This window comes from Lagenorhynchus albirostris, chromosome 2 (assembly GCF_949774975.1).
Source record: "Lagenorhynchus albirostris chromosome 2, mLagAlb1.1, whole genome shotgun sequence".
In the NCBI taxonomy this organism is placed as follows: domain Eukaryota; kingdom Metazoa; phylum Chordata; class Mammalia; order Artiodactyla; family Delphinidae; genus Lagenorhynchus; species Lagenorhynchus albirostris.
The window spans coordinates 84,594,946-84,613,549 of record NC_083096.1 but is presented as its reverse complement, the minus strand read 5'-3'; the positions used below and the strand labels follow the sequence as shown (position 1 = coordinate 84,613,549).

General features: G+C 48.2%; 1 protein-coding gene across 1 annotated transcript in view; it reads right to left on the bottom strand.

The window, feature by feature from the left end:
• Positions 1 to 788: 788 nt before the first annotated feature.
• CASQ2 (calsequestrin 2) overlaps positions 789 to 18,604 on the bottom strand; it is a 63,704-nt gene continuing 45,888 nt past the window's right edge. Inside the window, exons 8-11 of the mRNA XM_060139250.1 lie at positions 16,167 to 16,221; positions 5,609 to 5,709; positions 3,392 to 3,466; positions 789 to 2,408 (exon numbers count right to left, since the gene is read on the bottom strand). Coding sequence (XP_059995233.1) covers positions 2,199 to 2,408; positions 3,392 to 3,466; positions 5,609 to 5,709; positions 16,167 to 16,221 — 441 coding nt within the window. The 3' untranslated portion in view covers positions 789 to 2,198. The remainder of the gene's footprint in view (positions 2,409 to 3,391; positions 3,467 to 5,608; positions 5,710 to 16,166; positions 16,222 to 18,604) is intronic.

The window sequence follows — 18,604 nt, the reverse complement described above, 5'->3', positions numbered from 1 at the left end:
CTTTGAAAACTCACCTCGCCAGGAACTTATTTGGGCCTGTCTGGATGGCAACATAGCCCAGCTTGGGAAGTGTCTGCCTTGTTTTGTGAGGCGAAGGGATAAAACTAAGGAGGCCTTGGAAGCACTGTGATCCAACAGTGCTGATCAAACAGTTATTCACCCATCAGTTCAATAAATGAGTATCTACTTCATGCTGAGCAAAGTGCTAGGTGTTGGGGATACAACAGTAAATAAATTCCTTGTCTCCAAGGAGCCTGTGTTTTAGTGAAAGGACAGACATACAGATATGTGCTACCATTTAAATGACGAGTGCCAGGATTTGGGGTATACACAAAATGCCATGGGAGCAGAGGGGAAGGGGACCCCTTCGGACCACCCAGGCAATTGGACAGATGGTGATATTAATCATTTGAACTGGGGCTCCAAGAAGAGGAGGAGACGTTTAGGGGAGAAGGTAATGAGTTTGGCTTTTGTGATGTTGTCTGAAGAACTTGTGCGACGTCCAAACCAAGATGTCCAGAAGCAGTTGAATGAGTGAGTCTAAAGCTAAGGACAGAGGTCAAGGTTAGAGACCCAGACTTGGAAGTTATTAGCTGATGGGTGTGGATGATAAACTGTCTTGGAAGAATGTTAGAGCTGAGTGATCCTGTGGAAGACTAACATTTCAAGGGCAGGCAGAGGAAGAGGGGCCAGAAAGGAAAACGAAGAAAGAATAGAGAGGAAGAACAGGCGCCCAGAGATAATGAGCAGAAACAAAAACTCAGGAGAGGATGTTCAAGACAGTCTCAGTATTTTCAAAATATAACTTTAATGACAGAGTTAGTTAGCTACTATTCCATAAAGGATTGCCCTATTTTCAAAGAATTTGCAGTGTCTTACACGTGTGTTAAAAGATTGAGAAAATAAATTAGAACATTATAATGCACACTTAACACTAAAACTACCGAGCACAATATAACTTTTAGATAGTTCGGAAGGCACTGAGGGATTTTTTTCAGTGCCTCAGGGTATCATTATGAACTCTAATTATTATTGTTCTGTTCAACTGTGGGAGCACTGATAGATGGAGAGTTAATTGCCCTCTGGTTAAACCAACTTTGACTCTGAATGGGAAGGCTGACTAGGAGCAAAAGAGGGGATATGGGGGCTTCCCTGGTGGCGCAGTGGTTGAGAGTCCGCCTGCTGATGCAGGGGACACGGGTTCGTGTCCCGGTCCGGGAAGATCCCACATGCCGCGGAGCGGCTGGGCCCATGAGCCACGGCCGCTGAGCCTGCGCGTCCGGAGCCTGTGCTCTGCAGCGGGAGAAGCCACAACAGTGAGAGGCCCGCGTACCACAAAAAAAAAAAAAAAAAAGAGGGGGGTTATCAGGATCCCAGCTCAGGCTAGGATGCCAGCTGACCCAATCAGAGACCTAAAGCCATCAGAAAGAATTAAAACAAACCCCTGTGTGTCTATGCAAGACAGTCACCTAGAGGGAAGTTCAGAGAGCAAATCAACCTCCCGTCCCAGTATCCTAATATACTAGAAATGATGGTGACATCAGTACACATGTTTTTCAAGACCTACCCCTCAATAGCCATCCAAAGGTTTGGATGTGAGTTCATAATGGTCTGACCTACACTTAAAATAAGTTTAATAGAACCAAGAGAAGCTGATTTATAAACTTGTTTTCAAGGCTGAGCCTTCCCTAAGAGGGATTCTCTTGGCTTTAGGAGGGATCCTAACTGACGTTGTAGGCATGGGGGCTACGTGGATTGTGTGTCTTCCCCGGGCTCTGGTTATAAGGTCACACCATGCTTGTGAGTTAGCAAGCTGTGAATTCTGTTACTGCCATAGTCAAAGACAACAGGTAAATTTGAGTCAAGGTGTTTGGGGATTGCTCTCCCCAGACTGCCAGATTCGGGCATTGCCATGGCCACTGGTGATCTGGCAAAGAACGAGAGTTTTTTCATGACAATCAAGACCGTCGACATGGGAAAAATTCCCCACTGTTCTTGCTGAGTGGGATTGCTGGATTTAGAAAGGCATTTGCTGAGTTGCACATCTCCTGGTGAGAAGGAGGTGGGAAAAGAGATGTTGGAAGAGGGAAAGGAGCTGGCTGGACGTGGGCCAGGGCTGCTTGCGGCTACCTTGTGCTGTCTCCATGGGGGTGGGTAGCTGTACTTCTGTTTTCATGAAAATCAGCTGGAGTTGGGGGCTAGTCCTCATCGTCATCACTGTCATCATCCTCTTCGTCAGAATTGTCATTGTCATCATCGTCGTCGTCATCCTCTTCATCCTCTTCATCTTCGCCGTCATCATCCTCAGTGTTTATCTTCCCAGAAAGCACATCCTCAATCCAGTCTTCCAGCTCCTCAGCTGTGGGCAGGTCATCACCGTCTGGAATCTCCATCCAGACACTGTCAGCCTGCAGCCAGAGACAGAATGAGTGAGTGAGTGAGTGCACGAAGGGTCAGCAAGGCCAGGGGGCTCCAAGCAGCTGTGCTGAGTGGGCTCCAGGTCACTTACACTTGTCAGGAGTATGTGCACACTGTTAAATGGAAACGCTTAGCTGCAGAATGGCGTGTGTAGTATCCTGTTTGTGCAACCTAAAAGGAAAGGTGTATTCCATTGCATATATATATATATTTTTCTATTGTATGTATGTATGGCCAGTTAGCAATGTCCTTTTATCCTGTTGGTAGATGTTCAGTCACCTGGGAAATTCTACATTTCTTAACTCTACTTTTAAGATTAATAATAATAATAAATAATAATAATTTAAAATTCTGCTTAAGTTAAAACATTTTAAAACAAAACAGTAGGATACAAGGTGAAAAGCAAAAGTATTTCTGGCTGCCCTGACCCCGTCCCTAGTCTCATTGGTGGTAGTTTCATGGCTGTCCTACCAGAAGTTTCATATAGATCCTATATATCATATATATCCATATATTCATGAACATACACACACACACACACACACACACACATACACACACACAATGGTGATTGCCTCCATGGGCTTCTGGGCCACAGCTTCCCCATCACCCATTGAGCAATAACAACTCCCGGTGTGGGTTCCCTTGTGCAAAGACATCTTGTTGGGCTTTGGAAGAAAATATAGGAGAGTTTACTTGTGTGGAAAGTTCTAAATAGTCAGTGAACCAGGTTAGGCTGGCTCCCAAAGCAAGGAAATGTGCCCATGGAAGAGAACCATGGAACAATAGGCTGGGACTGGCTCAGACTAGGATTGGGCCACACTGGCAAGTCTCCTGAGCTTTGGCAAGGCCAAGGGTCCTGCTCATTTCACATGGGGCCAGGCTCCTATACATGATCTCATAGTCTGGGCTGCATGGCAGAAACCAGGGCAGGCTGAGGGCACCCGAGCAAACTTTCATGAGGTATACTTACATCTGTAACATTCACCACTCCAATCTGGGGCTTGAATAGGTCAATCTTGAAAGTCTTTTCCCAATAGGCAACAAGCTGTTATCAACAAAAAATAAAATTAGACAGCAGGCAGAAGGCATTCCCTGTTAAAGCCACTTTTTGTGGCTGGACCCACCTGCCATCCCATCACAGTAATTAGGTAACCATTGGTTACAGGTCTCCAAAACAGCTGTGGGCACTGAGGAAATTGAAGACTTGGCCCCAGCGTTCAGCACTTTAAATAAACACGAAAAAAAAAAAGTCATAACACAAACTGTGAAAGCATGTAATATAAAAGCTTCTACAGCTGTAAGGAAGAATATTACAGAGATAGTCCAAAGCTGATTCCCAAGTCACTTGTGGCTTTTTACAGTTTATGTGTGATGAATGAGCCATTTCCCTCCACCTCTCTTTCAATGTCTCACTTAAAAATCCCTTACCTTGCACCACTCTGCTCGTGAGATGCCCGGGAAAGCAGTGGTGTGCTGTAAGTGGGCACACGAGTAAGAAGAGGGCTTCTTCATTCAGCCAGACTTGGGTTGCATGAGGACTAATCTCTGACTAGGGCAGGACTAAAAAAGTAAGGGGCCATGGGGCTAAGAAAATGGAGATATTCAGTGGTAGAAAGTCTCCCAAACATGGGACTTCCCTGGGGGTCCAGTGGTGAAGAATCCGCCTTCCAATGCAGAGGGCGCAGGTTCAATCCCTGGTCGGGGAACTAAGATCCCACATGCTGCAGGGCAACTGGGCCCTCGTGCCACAACTACTGAGCTCTCACGCCTCAACGAGAGAGCCCGCGTGCCGCAAAACTGCAGAGCCCTCGCGCTCTGGAGCCCGTGCGCCACAACTAGAGAGAGAAAAACCTGCACACCACAACTAGAGAGAAGCCCACTAGAGAAGAAGATCGTGTGCCGCAACTGTAGAGAAGCCCACACACTGCAAGGAAAAGATCCCGCATGCCTCAGTGTAGATCCTGCATGCTGCAACTAAGACCCAACACAGCCAAAAAAAAAAAGAAAGAAAGAAAAAAAAAAGTCTCCCAAACAAATATATGGTCTCATGGAGACTGGAAGAGTATATCTACCACTTACAGCTTTAACCTCTCCAGCTGTCATTCTTTTCACCTGTAAGATAGGGATTATAGGGCTTCCCTGGTGGCACAGTGGTTGAGAGTCCGCCTGCCGATGCAGGGGACACGGGTTCGTGCCCCGGTCCGGGAAGATCCCACATACCGTGGAGCGGATGAGTCCGTGAGCCATGGCCGCTGAGCCTGGGCGTCCGGAGCCTGTGCTCCGCAACGGGAGAGGCCGCAACAGTGAGAGGCCCGCGTACCGCAAAAAAAAAAAAAAAAAAGATAGGGATTATAATAGTCTGTACTTCACAGGGTTGTTTGGAGGATTGGATGAGATGATGCATGGAAAGAATTTACCATAGTTTTAGGCAGATAGTCTATTAGCCACCCTCACTATCATTACCACTGGGCTCATGTATTGTACAAATTCTGTTTATTCTCTTTAAAACAAAGCATAAGCAAGGCTTTCTGGCCATTGATCACTGACCCAGCAAGAGTTTGGGCTTTAAGGACCTGGGAGAACATGCTGAACGAGACAGGCAGGGTCTCTGCCCTCCCTGAGGGTTTTTTTTTTTTCCTGGCTGCGAGGCTTGCGGGGTCTTAGTTCCCCCACCAGGGATTGAACCCGTGCACCCTGCAGAGGAAGTGCAGAGTCCTAACCGCTGGACTGCCAGGGAATTTCCAGCAGAGGTTGTTCTTAACTCTATGCAAAATGTTCATCTCTGCACATTTATTACTTAGTAACTCAGGTTGCCTCACAGCGATGGTCTCCACCCAGAAAATGAAAGAGGTTATAGTAAGGGGTGGTGTGGTGGTGGGGTGAAGGGCAGCTATGGAGCTGCTGGCAGAAGAATTTCACCCAACACCCTTGAGTGGGCCCTGCAGAAGGACTTCTGGCCTCTAGGGGGCGAGAACAATAAGTCTAACCATGTCGGGTAGGCACCAGGCCCTAAGTTCAATGTTGCCCCAGGGGCTAAGATCTCCCACAGCGGGTGGGGACAGCCACTGAGCTTCTGCAAGTGCCCCTCCTATTTCACATCCTCCTTCGTGCATCCAGGTCTCACACTAAACACAAACATGAGGCTGTGAAGGTGGCCAGGGACGGGGCCCCAGTCTGAGCCACTCACCAGAGGAAAGTCGTCTGGGTCGATCCACACGATGCTCAGGTCAGGGTTGTCCGTGTTGTCCCGAGCAACCTGCTTCAGGATCTCCAGGAACTCATAGCCATCTGAAGCGGGATTCAAGGAGGGTGAGTAAGCCCTGTGCATACATGGCTTCTAATGTGGAGAGCAGAGTGCCGTTATTCCACAAGTGTTTCTTAGGCCATTTGGTGCATACCCTCAATTATAGGATTATCCTATAAAATGAGTCAGATGAGAACTCCAGCCACAAAGCAGCTCTTCAAAGGAAACAATAAACATTTTGAATAAAGAAATTGAAAGTTTCCCAGGGAAGTGTCTGGTTGTAACGGAAAGCGAAATTGCATATGAAAATTGACCAGCCCTGTGTCAGAAAGTGCAACCCCAGAACAGAGAAACTTCTGTCTGGTCCTCAGTGCTCTGTGCCATCTCTTAAAACTGATAATTTATTGATACTACCCCTGAGAGTTTCCCATAGCATTTGCTCTATGGAGCAAGAATGTTTAGCCTGGATCCTTAGTTTTCTACAACCTGGAGTTCCCACAACCTTCAGACTAAGTGGGCTTCTGACTGACAGGTGGTTTCAAAGCTTTGAGATAGTAAATAGGGTTCCCTCCCCTCGTCAGCATTTCCCTGCATGCTCTGCCTTCCCTTTATTCAATTCGAAGCATTCATTGCCCCCCAGGGGAGGGATGATTCATAAGAGAAGCAGAGACAAGACTCAAAGGACAAACTCATAGCTTCAAGAGCACAGAAAGCCTAAATCTTGAATAAATGAGAAAGATGAACTTTATACCATAGACAAAAATTTTGGAAGAATGTCTAGTAAGAGAAAGGATAGCCTAAACCCTCGGCGTCTCTGCCCCACTCCCAGGGAGAAACAAAGAGTTTAGCTTCTGGCAAGTCCCTGAGAATAAGCTCTGTGCCTGTGTGTATGTGTTTGTGTGTACATGTGCACGTGCGCGAAAGCAAGCCCACGTAGAGAAACTCCACAGTTTCAGGGAGTCCCAGAGTATAGGGGATTCGTGCTTTGTTCTAAAACTCATGAAAATGGAAAGACCTCAGATTCTCTTGGCGAATCCTCTGGTGCAGGAAGACTAGGGCAGAGAAGAGTGTGAGGAGGCCCCACCGAGTTCTCTGTGGTTTTGAGGAACACGGACAAGGCTAGTGGAGGGGGCAGATCTGAAGAAGTCCAGCAGTTGGGATGAAGGGGACCAGTGGTGACCCTGGCATAAAGCTAGAGTCCAGACAGAATGACGGACTTCTCTGCAAATGCCAGCATGGATAGGTGATGATGATAACTCTGACCAGATGCACACTTCACACATCATACCTGAGAACCAGCAAGACGCCGGATCCCGAGGGACGGTGGGTGGGGGAGGGGAGACCATTCATTGTCAGACCCAGTTTCCACCATCCAGTGGTAAAATCTAGGTTCAGTTCTAGAAAATAAAGTTGTAGCTCTTGCATAGATGAATTTGTGGCCTGAAATTCACCTTCTGTATAAGCAACTAACTCACCCACTACTTAGAAATTCAGTACGGCCACCGCTCTTTCTTTGTAAAAGCTTCCTTCTTTTGTTGGGGGCCCCAGCCATTGTAAGCCCCTCTCTGTGGCCTCTGTTGAACACACCTCTCCTCTCTCCGGCACCCTAGCCTTTGTTTGGCTACCTGGGGCCTCTTGGGAGAGGTTTTTCTCTGCACTTCCTCATAGTTAACATATTCTAGGCAAAATGCACACTCTTCTTAGGAGCTCTGCTTTGAGTGGGTGTAGTCTCTTTAACTGTAGCTAAATAACACTAAAGATTCCGACTCGGCCCCCTCAGGCCTTGTTACCTGGAAGGCAGAGCTACCCTGCTAGGAGAGAAGAGGGTCGTTATGGCCCGCCGCCCTCTCCAGCAGAGATCCGGGTGGCCTGGGTGATTTTTCCATCTATGCTCTGAACTCTATGACAAATTAGATCGTATGACAGACACTTGGGATGGATGGGGCCTTGTGTTTCAGGGCTCATTATCTATTACTGTAGGGGTTGGGGTGGAGATGGGGGTGGAGGTAGGGATACTCTTCTTGCTGCCTGATGTGTGGCCGAGAAAGTCAAATCCCTCCAGAGTGCCACTGGCTGCTGCTACTTGGACACTACGGATCTTCCTTCTCTGGGTGTGTCGCCGTGTCACAGGACGGGGACTATGGCTGCCCCCTGGGTTATCTGTGGATGTATAAGTATCATTATACACAGACTGCAACAGGGGATTTCTCCTCGACAGCTTCAGTGACTGCTTTCAGCAGCCGAGAAGAGATGAATGGCAATAAATAAGGTGATGTTGCCAGTACTCTGGAAGAGGAGAACCACATGTGACAAATCATAAATTCACAAAGAGGATGAAACTCAACCACACAGACCCGAATTCAGGTAGAAAGTAAACTTGAAGGCGAAAGACTAACTCACATAAAGGGCAGGCAGAAACTGTCTAGGCACAGGGTTGTAGAGGGAGAAGATCTGAATGGAAGCCGAACACACAAGATGGCACTGTGGTTTTCTGATGGAAAAACCCACATAACGGGATTTATGAATAAGAATGTACATACAGGGATCGTTTCTATGTTTTAGAGCAGGTTTGGAGATAAAAAGAGAAAGATTGAAGGAACGAAAACTGGGTCCTGCAAGAAAAATCAAATGGATTGGAGTTTTTACATAAACAAGAGAAGTCAAAATTGTGGCTTAATGCCTATGTTCAAGAATACAAAAAGTTTTTGTGAGGAGGATGTTCTTTGTGTCTATGGAGGAGCAAAGCTCAAAAGACATGCCCAGAATAAATTAATAATTGAGTTGACAAAAGCTGGGGAAGTTTCTTCCGGAGTCAAGGGCAGCTTTTTCGTGTTCAGGATGATGGATTTTATAATGGGCATCATCCTTCTGCATCCCTGAATATTTCCAAGAACAGAACAGAACCTGTTCTTTAGGGAGGGAGCCCAGCATGATGTTTCAACACAAAGGACACTTGGGGCAAACAGTCCAAATCCTGGGTCTGCCATTTAGAGTGTGACTTAGGGCAAGTTATTTAATGTCTTGGTTTCTCAACTGTAAAACGGGGATGATAATAATAGTACCTATTTCATAGAATGACTGTTAGTTAAATGTGTTAGTGTCTCTATGGTACTTAGATGGTGCCTGGCACATAGTAAGGTTTAGCCATTATTCTTCTGAAATGCTCTGACAATCTTCTGCTTGAATACAAGGAACCTGGCCACTCATCTGTTCGTTCAATGCATATGTCTTAAGTGCAATGATCTGGGCACAAGGGGGCGGCTAGACACAGTCTCGGCCCCGTGTGTCAGAGAAGACGTACTCCCAAGCAGTTACACCAGGAGGTGGTGTATCATGGAGCTATTCCTTCCGGGCCCTGTTGCTGACTCAGTGACTGAAGTCTGCAGGGGTGGCTGTACCAGGCGGTATGACTATGAGTACCTCGCCTCAGTACGTGGTTAAAGCACGGTTTAATTACTTTGTTTTAAAGTCATTAAGCTAATTTGGATATTCCTGATCCAAGGCTCACAAGCCCCATACCTTTCCCCCCATTATTCCCCAGCCTTGAATATAGACCTGTTGGAATGGATTCTCATTCATCTGGGAAAGCGGAATTAAGGCAGTCACACTGGCCTCGCAGGGATTCAGTCGCTAACATTTTATGTTAGAAGTTCAGTTTCCTCTTAGGGACAGTAACTATTTCTTTGTAAAACAGGTGAGCTGGAAAAGGGACGCGTCCACTGTGGACCCTCCTGTTTTGACCAGGAAGGCAGGTGTAGGAAGCCACATTTCGCTTTTGTAATTCACTGTGAAGCAGAAGACAGCTCACAGTTGCAATTATATGAATGAATGAATGAGTTTGAAATTAAGGACTGTTTCCTTTATCAGTGATATACCTAGCTAAGAAGCCTTTTAAGATTGTGGCCATGTAGCTCTCAAAAGGAGTAGCCCATAATTTTTTTCAGAGGTAGGTTAAGAAAAAAGAGGAAATATTATTTTGAAATTTGTAGGTTAGCAGTTATTTCACCATTGAAACTAGAGGACAATTCTCTGTGGTCATTAGTTAGAGAAGCAGCCATTTTCAAAGCCAGAAGGGACTCCCAAACATCCCACAGATTCAGGCAGGTGTATAGCCCCACCCAGAACATTTGTCTGTCTTCTCTCTTGTATGTTTCCAGGGCTGAGCCCCTCGGACCTCCCTAGAGGTCCACTATAGAATCAATAACCCAGACAGACAAGAGTCGTTTTCTTGCATCCAGCTGAAATCTCCTTTTTTCTCAAGAAGTTCGTCTCCCAACTTCTTCCTTTATGAACACAGGGCATTGTTCTTTACATGCAGGAAGTCTGCCATCATGTAGCCCAACTTTGACTTTATGAGTATTTCTTGAGCATTTACTGGTACTGAGTCCTTTTGTATTTAATCTTCACATCTAGTCCTGATGGAGGTCAGGAAGATGTTTTTATCTCCATTTTAAAGAGGATGAAGTTGAGACACAGGGAGAGTACCTGACTTGCCCAGCACGACACGCCAGCAAGTGGCAGAGCCAGGATTCTAACTCAGGTCTTTGGTCTGCAGGTCGAGAGCCGTTTCCACAATCCACCTGTGGTCTCCACATTCCTACCAAAACTGCCGCATCTTCTTGCTCGAATTTGTGCTTGAGAGCCCAGTGCCCAGTGTAAGAGCTTCAATGTGAGGGAAGCAAGGGCAGGGGCATGAGGAGACACCTGGGCGGAGAGGGGGGCTGGTGGCCGGCCCCTGCCCTCCCCCGGAGTAATCAGGGATCCTTCCCCTCCTTCTAACCTGCCGCTAAGCCACACACTCCCCAGCTACAGCCTGTTTGGTTGGCTGTCTCAGCGATTTCCCTGAGTGCGCCTGGAATCTCAGAGGTGGCGCTAACTAAAGAGGGGCCCGGTGCTGTGAAAGCTGTGACTCTGTCCCTGCCACACAGGCCTGGACCCTGAGATCCCACGACCCGGGGTCGAGGGCTCAGGATGGGCCAGGTTTCCCACGGCGAGTCAGAGACCTCTGGGAATCACATCCTGTGGGAGGGGAAGCCGGTGATTATGCTCTCCTCCTTTCCAGGCAGAGAGAGCCTGGTGGGAAGGAGGCTGCACAAGCCCTGGGGGACCAGTTCCAGGCCAGTCGCCATGTCAGGAACCAAGGCCTGTCTGGCAGAGACACGTGTGTCTCAGACCAAGCAGTGGCCCCAAAGTAACAGGCCCAGGCCCTCAGCGTGCTGCCCACCCGGCTCTCACACCATCCTCTGGACCCAACCTCGGGGACTGGCGGTGCTCATTCCATAAAGGCACTGAGAGACCCCCCGTGCCGCCACACCATGTGCAGTTATGGGACTCGGGGTCTCGCCCCTGGAGACAGGCCTAGGCTTGGGAAGCCGGGCTGTTTGGCCCAATCCTGTGGCTATTGCTTCTACAGCAGACGACACAGATAAGCAGGCATCACACAGCTTGGAGGTTGTGTCTGGAGTTTGAAGACCCTGCACAGGTCACTTAACCTCTCTGGGGCTTCCATCTTATTGTCTGAAGATGGAGAAAACAGCTCCCTTATTACCTTGGGGGCCCACTGATAATAATGATACCGCTGTTATCATGTGTGGCATTTGCAGAAGGAACTGCAAAGATTTTCTGTCTTTCTTTCCCACTCCATCAACATTTAATTCATTTCAAGTGTTAATGGGAGGGATTCATTTTTTCATCGGGCAGGTATGTTCTGAGTGCCCACATGTATTAGACCCAGGGCCAGGTGCTGGGACACACAGGTGTGGAGGGCAGTCACCTGAGAGGTCCCCTCGCAGAAAGGCCCACTCAGGAAGTGTGGAAGTCTCAGAGAGCTGCGGCAGGGCATCTGAAGCTGGGCCCTTTGGGAGCCTAGGGAGGACAAGGTTGAGAGCACCTCCCAGACAAGGCGAGTCACCCAGTCACCTGTTAGAGTGAGACATCCGCTCAGAACCGGGAGACATCGTGTGGGCCCCATGGTTCCGAGATGGCACCTGCGACATCAGAACACCCTGACACTCCTTACTACAGCCCTCCTTCTCCGCTCTGTCTCCTAACTCTCGGGGCCCAGCATTGGTGGAAAAGTCCAGCGGTACAGCTTTGCTATACAGAGGAGCGTAGGTGGTAGTTATAGAGCTTGGGCTTGGGGCTGGACTGCCTGGGCTGGAATCCCAGTTCTACCGCTGATTAGTCACGTGACCGGGGGACGCTACTTAACTTCTCCATGCCTTTGTTTCCCTATCCGCATATCGGGGAAGATGATAGTGACGGTACCTACTGCGTACAATAGGGCTGCTGTGAAGATTAAATGTGTTGATATTTAAGGGCCGGAACTACATTTAGCATTTAGCAAGAACCGAATTTTAAATTTGACAAATCAAACTTAAATTTAGAAGCTCAGTTAAGCAGTTGCCTATTTGAGGCAACAGGTGTCAAAAGCGAAACCGAGGCTGTTGAAACTCGGTTGGAACAAGGGCTTGGAGACTTTGATTCGGGGCCCCTCACTGGTTGTGCTCCGCAGGCGCAGACGGCAGCCGGTTCGCGCATTTCCAGCTTGTTAGTGCTAATATTGCCAGTGCCCTTGGAGGATATCCATCCAGCATGCGCTCACGTAGAAACGCCACTTTGTGAACCGTTCATCGACTCTTCTAAAGAAGTTGTCAGCCTGATGCAGACACATCTGGGGGCGGCCGGGGAGACTAGTTCATTTTCAAACCTGTCACACAGTAGCTCCGGCGGCATTCTGAGCGCAGGAGCTGAGAGGAGGCTGTGAAAGAGGACGCCGGGCCGCACCACAGGGCACCGGCCAAGACCAGAGAGCCGGAAATGTCCTTCCCAGCCAGGCCCGCCTGCAGGGGCAACGAGGATGAGAGCTCACCGCAGAAGAGACCTAGCGATTACGCTCGGGGCCGGAGAGCAGTCACTGCAATCCCTGAACACAAGCTCTCGGCTGCGAATGTCAGAACCGCTGTGAGAGTCCCTGGGATACCCGGGTCACTCAGACCTTTGTTATTGCTGCTGCGGAAAAATCGTAGATTCCAAATTTGGAAACATCAGTAGGGAGGAAGTTTGACTTTTCTTCATTGATCGGGCGCTCAAGCTTCCAGATGGCTCCGCTCGCTCTCCTCACTCCCTCTTCTTTCTCCTGCGCTCTCGGCTCCCTCCGCCCCCATTCCTTGCAGCGGCTTTGCGCATGCCCAGAGCCTGCAGCTGGCTGGGAAGTCCTGGAGACGGTAGTGTGGTCAGATGGACAGTGACCAGAGGAGCCAACCAGAAATCTAAGCTTCTGTGTCCGCTGTGCCTCTAACCGTGTGATCTCAAGCGCGTCGTTGAACGTCTCTGGGTCTTTCAAATGTTGGAGGTGCAGGGGGTGGTAAAGGACAGCAGAGAGCAAGGAGGGTGGGCTAAATGGTCACCCAGACGTCCTCAGGGGTAGTAACTCCGAAGGGCCGGCAGACACAAGGCAGGGCCTTGTGGTTCAGGGTGCGGCTGGGGAACCAGACAGCGCTGAGCTTAATTCCAGCTCCACTACTTCCCAGCAAGTCAGCGGCTCTGGGCCTCAGCTTCATCAGTTGTAAAGTGGGAATAAAAGTAGCACCTCCCACGTGGGGTTGCTCTGTCACCTAAGCATACAGTAAGTCCCCATCATCATCACCTTCTTCCTCAGACTCAGAATGAATTCAGAGGTCAAGAAAGCCTGATAGAATCTGAATCTTGGCTCGGATACATCGAGTGATCTGGGCGAGTCATTTAACCCTTAAGAATCACTTTTCTCATCTGACGCTGGGATGATAATTATTATGCATATATCACAGGGTGGCCTTAGGGACCAAATAGGACCACCTCCATAAAGCTCACAGCACAGTTCCTCCAGACTGTGAGCTCTTTAAGGAGAGCTGTATTGTTTTCCTGGATGTATGACCCGTTTTCTTTGGCGAGGGTTTGGTTGGCGCGGTGGGCCACGTGTAGCTTCTTAGCAAAAGCAAGGTATATGAGGAAGTACTGTCTGGGTAGGAATGAAATTCCTAGTCCTGCAGCCAGGCCCCTCTGGCCCGGTTACACATCAGTGACCTGAGAGTAATGACTGACTAGTCGCAGACTCAGGGACTTTCACGGAAAAGCCCTTCCCTTTCCCAGCCCTGAGCAGGCCAGGCACCCCCCCCACCCCGCCCCCGCCCCCGCCCCCTCACCAAGGAAAGATGCTGAGAGTTCCTCCCCCGCCCCCCACCCCCAGCGCATTTCTTCCAGCTTCCCAGTAACAAGCCCCAGCTTGGGCTCCTTTGGGGCGAGACGCAGCTTCGGGCCCAGGGGTGTTTGTGCAGGGAGGAGGTGGAAGTAGTTTCTGGAGCCTGATTCATTACAGCGGCAATCTCGGTCAAACAGGTTCCTGCAACCTCTCGGAGGCCTCTTTGTTCCATTGTTGCAGAAAGCCAGACAGGCCTCCCCGTAATCCTGGGAGGGGGAGGGGAGGGGGGAGAGGGCGGGGGAGGAAGCCCCCTGGAGTCTGGCCAGCAGGCTGCTGCGGATGGCGATCTCTGTTCACACAACACCAGGGGATCCCATTCTGTTTGATTATAGCTTGTAAACCTTGGGCAACTGGCTTCCTTTGCTATTTTCTTCTCCAGGGGCTGAGGGGTGGCCAGAATCTGTGGGAAAAAGCTGAAAGCATACTGGTATATTTTTTTTTGGACGCAGACTAGATTTTCTTGAAGAGTTTTTCCAAATCTGCAAGTCAATGATAGGAAAACTGGGATATCAATGGACATTCAAAAAAATTAATGAAAAAAAAAGGGGGAAGGAAGCTTTCAGATAATTTGCAGCATAAATTTGTTTTTCATACAATGGAATATTATTTGGCCCTAAAAAGGAATGAATTATTGATACATACTACATACAGATGAATACTGAAAACATTATGCTGAGTGAAAGATGCCAAGCACAAAAGGCCACATATTACATGGTTCCATTTATATAAAAGATATAGAACAGTCAAATCCATAGCGACAGAAAGTACATTAAGTGGTTGCCAGGGGGTGGGGGAGAAGGGAATAGGAAAGGCTGCTAATGGGTATGGGATTTTTCTGAGGTGATGAAAATGTTCTGGAATTAGACAGTGGTGATGTTTGCACAATTTTCTGAATGTACTGAAACTGCTGAATTGCACACTTTAAAAAGGTGAATCTTATGGTATGTGGATTATATCTCAATTTTAAAAATTGCATGATAAAACATTTGGGTTTCAGCCTGTAAGAAACTATGGAGGCTGATAGTGTGTTACCAAAAAACAAAACAAAACCCAAAAAACTACTGGTCAGACAGTGAAGAATCGGGCTCAGTCTCAGTCAGTCATCTGCCTATCTAATCAACTGCCCACAGGCATTTATTGAGCACTATGTGTCAAGGCATGGGCGAGAACCAGGTATATATTGATGAATGAGACAATCTGTCCCTCCTTCATGGCCTCCCTCTAGCTCATTGTGCCCTCTTGGGCAGTTCGTTGAACTTCTCTGACCCTCTGTTTCCTCATCTGTCCCTATGAATGTATAAGAGGCTGAGGTCCTAGGAAAATATGACACAATTGTATCTTACGTGGAACAGTGGTTCCCAACCCCACGGTGCATCAGCACTTGCCTCAGAGCCCCGTGAACTGACAGGTGTCTGAAGGTCCTGTTTCAGTCAGCCCCAGGTGGCTTTGTGGCACTATCAGGTTGGGAATCCCTGCCCAGGCACCTCATAGTCCACAGCCTGACTGCTTAGCCATCCCAAAGGAAGTTCCCTGCCTTCTCTGGTTACATTCTGGATTGCCCCAGGTCTTCCAAAACACACTTCAGAATCACCACTGACACCTCCCTTTGGGGACCCTTTATTCACAGAGCACTGCTGAAGGGACCCGGCATTTTACCACCTGCAAAATTAATTTTTCCTGCACTTCGCTTTCCACTGGTGTTAAAAAGAGTGAAACCAGGAAAAAGTTCCAAAATAAAACAAAATTACACATCCATTTATAGCGTCATTTTGTACTTTAGAAATAAGCTGCTCGTTTTGCCCGGTTCTGATTATTTGGGGGAATATGTTCTATGAAGTCTCCTAAGCACAGACAATATTTTTCAGACCAAAGGGTACATGATTGTTATTTTAAGGTAGGATTGTGATTCACATAGGCTAGGTCACAACATTGGTAAATGAACTTTAAATGTGAACAGACGTTTACACACACACACACACACACACACACACACACATCCTTAAAGCTAGGACGTTTTAATATCCTCAACCTCAGTACTTGGTGCTTCTTCCTAGCTGGACAGGTAGGCAGAATGAGGTTCAACGTTCTGTTAGCTGTGTGCACATTTGAAGGTGGAGTCGTCCCTAACAGGTGACCACCAGGAGGCGCCCGATACCTTGCGGTTGCGAAAAACCGGAAGTGACGGAAGAGAGGATGAGGGCTGACAAAGGTGAGAGGTCAGTCAGGCTTAAGGTGTACAGGAGCAGACAGGGGGCTTCCTACCTGGATCACTCCTCTCCGCAAAGGCCACAATGTGGATCCCGTTCAAATCATCTTCCTATGGGAGAAAAGAATCAAAGTTACTCTCCTGGGTGGAGAGGTACCAAGGACAGACTCAGAGACTGGAATGGAAATGGGAGGTGGTGGAGGGGGGTGGACGCAGGGGCACAGAAGAGCCGAGCAGGGCATGCATTCAGGACAGGAATACTGATGAGCCCCTGGGAGGAATGTGTGGAGTTTGATCAGTGGGTTTGCAAGACAGGGAAACACCAACTGCACACAGACATTAGCACTAAAGGGGCCTCACCCCGGTGGGCTGGTGGGTCCAGGAGAGCAGCAGTAAAAGGCAAAATGAGGAAGAATGTGAGTCTGGTTTATCAGGAGCTCTGAGGGCAACAAGCATTCTGGACACAGCTCAGTGAGTGCGCACGTCCGTCTGTGTTCTCAAGAATTCACCTCCAGCAAATATAATCGGCGATATACCAGATTGTGGAAACTTCCGAATGCTGCTGACAGATCCTGAAGCTGTCCCCAAACAGGCAGCGGACAGGACTCTATGCAGTAAATTAGGATGTGAATCTGTTTTGGTCACACGAGGATCATATGCAAGTGTAGTGCTTCCCTGTTAAGACATCTCTTATTGAAGGAGCAGAACCTGTGTGGTCAGTAGGGGACGCCTTGCTGACTGTGACCTCCAGGCTGTTTCCTTGGGGTCCTTTCTGCTCTGGAACCCAAGCTTGCCAAAGCAGGATAGGCCTCTAAAACATGTCATGAAAGTGGGAGGCTACAGGGAGAGTCTGGAATTTGGAGTTAGGGAAGGTTGAGGGTGTGACAGTAAAGTGTGTGTGGATGTGAAGGCTGGGACGAGGTAAAGAATCTAGAGAGAGTATTTCAAATCCATGGACAAGCAAGTGGCATTCCATGTTTCTATGTCCTGGGCAGAAAGGACCATATATATGTGCCTTGTGTCTCCTCTGCATTGATTATTCCTGCAGAAGGAGAAGCGAGAGCTTAGAGGGACCCCTCTTTGGGAAATGTGATCCTCAGAAGACCTGGAGAGGAAGTTGTGTGAGAACGAGACACCGGGGACAAACCCAAGTGAATATGATTATCACTGACACCAGCAGAGGGATTCACTGGATGCCCTGAATGTGTCATATCAGAATCATCCTAGGGAAAAAAAAAAAACTCCGGGCATCTCAACCCTCCCATGATCTCTGTTTCCATTTCAATTGATTTTAATGCTGGTGCAATCCTATCTAAATGCTAATTTTTCCCCTTTGAGTTTGGAATGGACAAAAACCTCCAAATAGTCTAAGAGAGATTAAATGGAAAATATTATTATTAAAAACAAGAGAGTAGGCACTGCCATGGTCAGACTCTCTGGGGAATTGAATTTTACAGATAACGTGTGTGTGTGCGTGCGCGCGTGCACGAGTGCAGGTTTATTACACAAATCCGACAGCAACCAGAAGGGGAGTCTGAGGTTTCCCTATTTTACATTTGCTATTATCGCCAGACAGAATATCTTGATCAGTTCTCATTAGGCTGCCCCGTATCTCTGTCTCCTGCCATCAGTTGGAAGTAAGCAGTGTTAATTCTGTTCATTTCTGTGTGCCCTTCTAGAATGCATTTGGAAATTGGTTTTAGAATTAAGAATCCATATTCGTTTGCTAAGAGGCTGCTTATAATACAGCTGTCACTCCCCACGCCTGAGGTGGTCCCTGGATGGAGAGCCATACGTAACCCAAAGAAAGAGCCTCTCTCTCTGTGGGTCTCAAAGATTCAGCCCACAAACCTGTATTGAACACCTGCAAAGAGGCAGGCGCTGCTTAGTGCCAGGTGTTTTCAGTATTTTCAGTAATAAACTCACAGAGCAAGAATCCACGGACAAGCCAGTAAGTCAGGGTTACTCGATGAGAATCCAACGTGCATGGGGGGAGGAAGAGCCGAGCTGACCATCCACGGGCCTGAGAATACCCCAGGGGCTTTCTCTGAACCCCACAGCCTTTGCTGCCCAGATCACCCATTTAGTCATCGCCTTGCCTTGGAAATAACCTTTTTTTTTTTTTGTGATACGCGGGCCTCTCACTGTTGTGGCCTCTCCCGTTGCAGAGCACAGGCTCCAAACGCGCAGGCTCAGCAGCCATCTTCCCGGACCGGGTCACGAACCCGTGTCCCCTGCATCGGCAGGCAGACTCTCAACCACTGCGCCACCAGGGAAGCCCAGAAATAACCTTTTTAATGGCACAAATCTCTTCTCAACCAGATGGCAAGCTCTCTGAGGGAAGGCATTATGGCTTAAAATGATAATGATGATGAAAATGGAGACAATAATATTTGCCACCCTCTGTATCAGTACTTTGTAAATACATTGTTTCTAAATCGCAAATCAAAGTCTCATTCCTATTCAATGCTTCAAGAATTAAGTGACTTACCTT